The 7,785-nt window shown below is 44.5% G+C and overlaps 1 protein-coding gene and 1 pseudogene across 2 annotated transcripts; one reads left to right on the top strand and one right to left on the bottom strand.

Moving 5' to 3' along the window:
• The first annotated feature begins 439 nt into the window (after positions 1–439).
• Positions 440–3,575, top strand: TEX101 (testis expressed 101). Of its 2 annotated transcripts, none has more exons than XM_019978767.2 (6): positions 440–540; positions 1,168–1,269; positions 1,399–1,542; positions 1,681–1,869; positions 2,948–3,076; positions 3,234–3,575. In XM_019978767.2, exons 2-6 carry the CDS (start codon positions 1,206–1,208, stop codon positions 3,467–3,469), a joined length of 762 nt encoding a protein of 253 aa, XP_019834326.2. In that variant the 5' UTR covers positions 440–540; positions 1,168–1,205; the 3' UTR covers positions 3,470–3,575. The 2 variants fall into 2 exon arrangements, with proteins under 2 accessions (XP_019834326.2, XP_070628552.1); XM_070772451.1 differs by having other exon boundaries at positions 514–623.
• A 2,870-nt stretch (positions 3,576–6,445) lies between these two features.
• LOC109571742 (BRISC complex subunit Abraxas 2-like) lies at positions 6,446–7,785 on the bottom strand (annotated as a pseudogene).

The raw sequence follows: 7,785 nt of genomic DNA on the forward strand, positions 1-7,785 counted from the left end.
CTGAGCTGAGCAGGAACCACTGCAAGTAAAGAGTGAGGGGACCAAGTTGACTCCCAACAGATACGGCCACCGGATGGATGCTGGGAACGGGCCAAGCTGGTACCATGAAAGGAATTTGGGCTAGGAGAAGAGTTCGGGGGATGAAAGCCAAAGGTTTGCCTTCCTAGTGCGGCTAGGGAAGTATAACTCTGTAGACCGAACAGAAAAGTTTAAACAAAGTCATTTGGGGATGCGCCGCCCCCGCACTTAGCGGGCCTAGCACCGCCAAGACCAGCGAGTTCTCGGTCCTCCGGCTTACAGGCCACTCGCCATTCTGCGTATGTGTATGTTCCAAGCCGGTCAGGAGTAGGCCAATGGGTGTGGGGTTCCTCCAGGCTCATCCAATGAGCTATCAGACGCTTTTGTGTCAACCAATGGGGCTTCGAATGAGCTGTCGAGTGAAACAGGTCCCGCCTTCCGTGCCTCAGGGAGCTTGAAGGAGAAGGCCGGGTTGCGAGAGTGTAGCGTTCCAAGGCGTTACTTCAGCACCAGTATATTTTTGTGAGATTATCTGGAAGTCAGGAGGAATTTTGGTCCCTTAAAGAGAAAAAGAGGGACTGGGGACCCAGTTTCCTGGGTCCTGGGTAAAGATAAGGCTGGGGTGGGAGCGGGACTCCTTGAGCTAGCAGGGCGAAGGCTGGAGTCTTGGCCTCGTTGATCTGAGAGGGGGAGAGGGCTGGGTACCCCGAATCACGCGTCCTGCCAGAAAAGGTGGCTGAACCCAAACTCCTGGATCCTTAGTTAGGACCAGGCTGAGACCTCAGAATCCGGGTTCGGATGAAGATGGGGGCCGAGAGACCTGAGCCTCCAGGGCATAGGTTTTAATCTGGACTCCAGAGTCTGAGGGAGAAGGGACCTGTAGGCCGGATTATGGCTCCAGAGGTTACAGAGTACGGATTGTTGAGCTCATTGGTCTGGGTGGCCGAGTCTGAGAAGTACAGCTATGGAAACTGAGGCTTGTTAACTAGTTAAGTTGCCCAAACTCACAAGCTAGATCGGGACAGACTGACTTTAGCAGTCATCGTTTTATATATACCAGTAAGCTCTGCCCTTAAGTCGGTACTTGCTTAGATTTTATCTTATTCCATGTGGCTGAAGAGCTTCCTGTCCATGTCCATCAAACCACAGATCCTGATCAGTTCTTCCAAACGTCTCTAAAAGAAGCCATGGGAGCCTGTCACTTTCAGGGTCTGCTGCTCCTCTTTCTTGTAGGAGCCCCGACCTTGATCAGTATGTATTGGAGATGTGGGGGTGGGGGAGTGGTTGGGTCAAGGAGGATGGATTTCTGGTGAAAAAAGAGGGATTTGGGGCCCCGGCAGAGAAGGACAAGTGCTCATCTTTATCTCCTTTTCTCCCCAGTGGCACAGAAATTGTTTTGTCAAAAGGGTACATTCATGGGTATCCAGGAGGATGCAACAAACATGTTCAACTGGACCTCAGAGAAAGTTGAAGCTTGTGACAATGGGACATTGTGCCAGGAAACCATCCTGCTGATCAAAACTGGTAAAATGAGAAAGGGGCAATTGGGCTGGTGGGGGCAGGGGACGGGGGGAGATGATTATGTTCATGTTAAGACTGTTCCACCTTCCCCAGGCCAAACAGTAGCGTCCCCACCCACTTTCTTTCCTTCCTGTCTCACAGCAGGGACCAAGACAGCGATTTTGGCCACTAAGAGCTGCAGCTTGGATGGGACACCGGCAATAACGTTTATCCAGCACACTGCAGCCCCCAGTCTAGCTGCAATCTCCTACAGTAACTACTGCGAGGATCCCTTTTGCAATAACAGAGAGGGATTATATGATATATGGAATATACAAGAGACTGAAGAAGGTACCCTGCGAGGGAAGAGATGGGTGCTAAGGGAAACTCTATACACTCCGGAAAAGAAAACGGGAGGCTTCCTTCTTTGTGTTCTTACTTGGTTTAGGTTCAAGTGGGCCATACACAAAAGGACCTCAGACCTTTTGCTTGTCTCTCTTTTTCTAAATTGTCACCTTGGAGTACTGTAAACAGTGTACTCCGAGCAGAGGACATCAGTGAAGGCTGCAGTGTAAAGTGGATTTGGGGTTTATTAAGCAATAAGATGTCAGTGGAGGTTTCTGAGCAGGCTGGTGGCGGTCTAACTGCTCCAGCTTCCCCATTGCCATGTGGCCACAGCTTAGTTCCTGCATTTGTCCTCAAAGTCTACAGTAACCTGGCCACACCTACCTTTTCAGCTCATTTTCTTCTCTTCCCTCTCTCATTTATTGTGTTTTAGCTAGGGCAGGATTCAAAATACTTAACAATGGAGATGGTGCTGACCAATCAGAATGGATGCTGGCTATAAAAAACAGTCCAGCCCTGCCTGTCTGTGCCTGCCAGCTGAATATCAACACCTGGTGATTTCTCACAATTTCCAAATCCACCAAGCCAGCTCACACTTCCAGGTCTCAGGCCACTGTCCTTGCTGTTGGCTTTTTTACCCTCATGCAACCCCCATTTCACACAACTAACCTCTGTTCTTCCTCCATCTCAACTGAGGTGTCCATTCTGGGAAAAAATTCAACCAAATTATTTTAGATAATTAAGCGTTCTTCCATTTCTTTGGTACCATACCGTGGCCACAGTGCCCACAGAGTTGTATGGTAGTTAATTACTTACATGTCTGTCTCTTTCAGGGCAATGCTCCTAGATGGCAGGAACTGTGTCCTTTGTTTATCTGTACCTCCACACCTATACAAAGTTTGGAAGTCATGTTGGATTGTGTTTTGACAACACAGAAATCAGTTGGAGAGGGATGGGGAGGTGGTAGTAACAGGCCTTGAGTAGAGAGGCATCAGCAGGAAAGACTCGAGGAAGAGAAGGCAGCAAGGAGAGAGAACTCCAGAGGCAGGACACATCCTTAACTTTCTCTCTTTTCACTCTTCAGAAACCAAAGGGACAACAAGCCTCCACTGCCCAACCTGTCTGGCTCTGGGGTCCTGTTTGAATGCTCCCTCTGTTGCCTGCCCCAACAATACAGATCGATGCTATCAGGGGAAACTTCAGGTCTCTGAAGGTAAGCTGAACATCTGATTTTTTCAGAGGCCAGAAAACCTCAGGCATCTGCGTGTAGCCTAAGAGGTTCTGACACTGAGTTCCAGAAATGAGGTGAGGACTGGATTCCTCTCTGATTTCCTCAAACATCTGTGTGTCGCCCCATCCTTGTTCCACAGGAAATGTCAACTCACTTTTGGAGATCAAAGGCTGTACATCGATCATTGGTTGCAGGCTGATGTCTGGGGTCTTTAAAATAGGACCCCTGTGGGTGAAGGAAACTTGCCCCTCCATGTCCATCTCGACCCGAAAGATTGACAATGGGGCCACGTGGCTTCACACTTCAGTTTGGAAGTTAAAGCTACTGCTGATGCTGTTACTGCTCATCCTTGGAGGGAGTGCTTCTGGTCCCTAATCATCTCTTCAGACTGATCATCGGCAGCTTGAGCAGGTGGAGATTTGAAGAGTAGCTTCTGTGAATGTATTTGACATTTCTAATAAAGTTTCTGCTGTGATTTGTGTATGCCTCAAGTCTAGAAGTGGTGTTATTGTGCTAAGAAGAGGGTCCTTAAAATTCGTGCTGTCCAACCCACACATTTGCACAAAGGGAATCAAAGATCTCAAAAACTTGAGTGAATTCCTTACACTTACATAGCTATGGACAAAGCCATAAAGTCTGGTATTCCTTTCACTGTAGTAGACTTCCTTCTCTTGCTGGCTAGACAGGAGACTAACATTATCCTCCTCTAGAACACTCCCAACCCAGTCATAAGGCCAAAATCATGTGCTTTGGGGTTCTAATAGTTCCTGGGGAGGTGTGTCAGAAAAATCAGACTCCAGTTCTTCAGTTACAATGGGCCCTGTCTCCCCTATCCTGTTTGTTCCTTGCCCACTTTATATCATTCCTTTTCAACTCTTCTGCCTACTTAATGCCTCCTCAGTGGACAGAGAGAACTTAGGATGGAGCTAGGGCTCCATAGGTTCTGGTGAGTGTGAGCCAAACGATAATGTGGATGGGGAGATTTTTTTTTTTTCAAATTCTTACACTTTTTTATTTAACTTATTACTCAAGAATACATAAAGTCTATGTTATTGTAAAAGACTCCCGTGATACAGGAGCTATATAGAGCAAAGTAAAACAGTAAAGAGAAACAGACTTTTTTCATTTTTTTTAAAGCAGCTTTATTGAGGCTTAACTGACATACAATAAACTGCACTGGAGGTGGGAGGAAAGACTTTTATTGCAGACTGTTGACCCCTCCCACAAAGGACAGGGAGCCTGATCATAGCATAGTCCAGCCAAGTTCTTTCTAGAAAGTTCTCTAGTTCTAACTAACTTTTGGAGTTAAAGTCTCCCCACACAAGTTAATATTTTATCTTTGTTCTTAGGCATCCAGCTCTCCATTGTGTCAGTTTGGTAAATCTCTCTAAAGAGTGAGAAGAAACACCAACAAAATTTTAACTTAATGAGGGGACATATAAATGTGGGAAATTACAAGCATTCAGAGGCATGACTGGTAAATATTATTTGGGGTAAAACACAAAATCAGAAACAAACTAAATAAACCAAAAAAGCCAAGTTGGTATTTCCCATAGGACACAGGTTTCTTTTTTTTTTCATGATTAAGTTTTTATTGTCACATTTAACTGCTTTGTCAGATATACATTGTAGGTTTCAGTATGGCATAAAAATGAAAATATTTTCCTGAATGTAAAAATCTGAACAGAGGAGATGGCGATGGCACTTAAAAAGAAAAAAAAAAAAAAAAATCACACTGGTGCTGAAGCCACTAGAAGGTGGCTGGTAAACACTGGAACACATTCACAGATAAAGCGTCTGAAGTGAAGTGATGTGAAAGTTGCCCAGTCATATCCGACTCCTTGTGACCTTATGGACTGTACAGTCCATGGAATTCTCCAGGCCAGAATACTGGAGTGGGTAGCCTTTCCCTTCTCCAGGGGATCTTCCCAACCCAGGGATCAAACCCAGGTCTCCCGCACTGCAGGCAGATTCTTTATCAGCTGAGCCACCAGGGAAGCCCTGAAACATTTCAAATCAAATGGCAGTGGTATAAGCCCAATGAAACTGGAGAGTAGGAAGACACAGAATCTGTCGAGTAGCTACCTGAAGAATGGCAGTTTGAGCACTTAATTTCCAGTCAGACTAAAACTTCTTTCTTGTAAAATGAAACTACTTTGAACCTGGATTTTAAGCTTTTTTAACAACTTCCTTATTCGTACAGGTTGTAACTAGTCCAAAGAAAAGGCAGTTATAATCCATGGCATTAGCTTTGTGGGTTGACCCTGCCATAAATGGGGGAGGGGGTCTTGTCTTTTCCAAACCAGGAGTATGTCATACTCATGAACGTCTGTAGTGGTTTCACACATTCTGGGCAAAACTAGAAAAGAAGCAGTAAATAAAAATGTTAAGTGCATCCCCAAGGAAAGTCTCTACACATTCCACAGCTATATGCTGAACGGTAACTTAAAAAAGTATGGTTATTCCGATTGAAAATGAATCTCTATTCAATAACCAAGCTTCCCAAACAGTTTATTAGATGTCTTTCTTCCATAAATAAGACTAACACTAGGATTTGTCAGAAGATCTACACAAGTTATCACCTTTATGTACGAACTTGGCTAAATCCACGGTGTCTGGAGTCTGTTCCTTGTAAAACTCAGGTCTAGAACATAACTCCTTTCTGTTATACTGTTGTGTGTCCTTCATTTAAGACTCCAGAACAGAGACCATAAACATGGCTAGTGCAACATAACAGTCACTGGAATTCCCTGAAAGAAAAATAAGTAATTTATTTTATAACATACTTATTTGGATGATTACTCACTGGTAATTAGTATTTCTACATTTTCTTTTTAAGGCAACCATTTTAAGTGACAACACATGGCAGGCTAGTAGAAAACAAGTGGAAACAAAGCCCTCTCTTTTGATCTCACAAAGTCATGCAGACAAAAGAAGGTACATCTGATTTGTTCCAATCTTTGAACGTTGCTGCTAAACTAGTTTTCCTTTGAAAAAGTAAATTTCAAGGCATGATAGTGTAAGAGACAAGGTTTTTGTTTATAGAACATTTATAGACTAATTGTGCTTGGTCTCTAATTTCCAAATTATTTTAAAGAACAGAAATGGCATTGATAAATTTATCTTTGCCTAAATTTACCAGTACATCATGAATTGCACCAGAATTCGGACAATTTGATTATCTTAATGACTTTGTTGTGAGCCTTGCACACTGCGTCTGCACGTGAGGACCCCGAATGGGCCCCTTGGAGGTTCCTCCAAAGTCTGTGCCCAAAAACTCTTGTCTTGGGGAGTCCAGGGGTCTGTAAAAGCAGTTCTTCCCCAAGAGGAAGTCCTCAAAAACTCTCTCAATTAGCAATTAAGAAAAACATTGCTAACTGGAGAGTTTCTTGCATTCAGGTAAATCTGGGAGGTCTGAGCATTCCTGGAGCCTTCATCAGGATGTGTCAATGGGTCAAGAATCCCTTGAATGTGAGTATTCACTATTAGAGGACTCTGTAGGGTCAATCAAATTTTCACAATCACTGTCGTCTGATTACTCTGCACTGTCTCCAGCTGCTCTGTGGGAAGGAGGGGGTCTGCTCCACTTTCAAGATATTTCAGTCCAGCACTGGTGGAGGCATAACTGGAGGAGTCCATGGCTTGAGGTCGAGGCATAAAGATGCTAGTTTCCATGTGAGAATGGCTCAGAGTACTTTCTTGATTATTTGGGTGAAGATCAGAATTAGGCGGAGGCGGGTCTGAGGGCTCTGCATCTCCAGCTGTACTTGGGCCTTCTGCTGTGAACCCTGGATAGGGCATCTGAGGGCTGAAGGTGGGGTCCACACTTTCAGATGGCATCTGTCTGCTTAGTGTTGCCTGTGGCAATCATCTTTCTTGTTCCTTTTCATTCTTCCTCTGAGTGATTTGTCTTCTTAATTGATTCACTTCTGCCTGACAAGATTCAACAACTCACTCGCTCTTTTCTACGGCTGCACACACTGCTGGCACTTTCTCCTGAAGCGCATTATAAACCTGATAAATCGCCCTGATGTCTTTCATTAGTCTGTCCTTGTCAAAAAAGTCAGTACCATGTTCTTTAATAACTTTGGCATAATTCTGAGAAGTATTTGGCACTGAAGATACCTTATACTCTTGCTGGCTAGTATTGCCTAGATTGGGAATAGTGAGGGATAGCCTTTAATTATACCTTCTATCTAAAGAGAACATATTCTAAAGCATGAGTGGAATTGTTGGCGTGGAGATAAAGCTGAAGGGGAGGAAGATGAGGTCGGCCACCCCGATGGTGCAGGTGAGCTGCTTATGGATCACTTGCTCTCTGTATGACATCTGCTGCTTTGTGTTTCACTGGAATCGGTATCACCCAATAACTTTCTTTCTCTGATCTTTAAGAATCCTGCCCAAGCTCTCTTCATTAACTTTGCTTGCATACTCATAAAAACTAAAAAGTCTTGAACAAGGATGATGGTTATGGATTTCAATTACTTGCAGAAATTCTGTGTTGCTGACTTAGGAGTCATTGATGCTGAAGGTTTCCTCTTGCCTTACCTCTCCCAGCAAAAATCCTTCCTGAGAGGAATGGAAGAAGAGAGTTGCAGGTGGTCAGCGTTGCTGTTGGTGCTGTGGAAACACACAGCCCTGAAGGTGTAGCCTGAAATGGAAGCTGCCATGATTGAAATCTGATGCTGGTT

Source organism: Bos indicus, chromosome 18, assembly GCF_029378745.1.
Source record: "Bos indicus isolate NIAB-ARS_2022 breed Sahiwal x Tharparkar chromosome 18, NIAB-ARS_B.indTharparkar_mat_pri_1.0, whole genome shotgun sequence".
Classification (NCBI taxonomy): domain Eukaryota; kingdom Metazoa; phylum Chordata; class Mammalia; order Artiodactyla; family Bovidae; genus Bos; species Bos indicus.

Coding starts and splice junctions, on each gene's coding strand:
- TEX101 (XM_019978767.2), top strand. CDS start 1,206: ATGGGAGCCTGTCACTTTCAGGGTCTGCTGCTCCTCTTTCTTGTAGGA. Junction 1,270..1,398: donor AGGAGCCCCGACCTTGATCA/GTATGTATTGGA, acceptor TTTTCTCCCCAG/TGGCACAGAAATTGTTTTGT. Junction 1,870..2,947: donor TATACAAGAGACTGAAGAAG/GTACCCTGCGAG, acceptor TTCACTCTTCAG/AAACCAAAGGGACAACAAGC.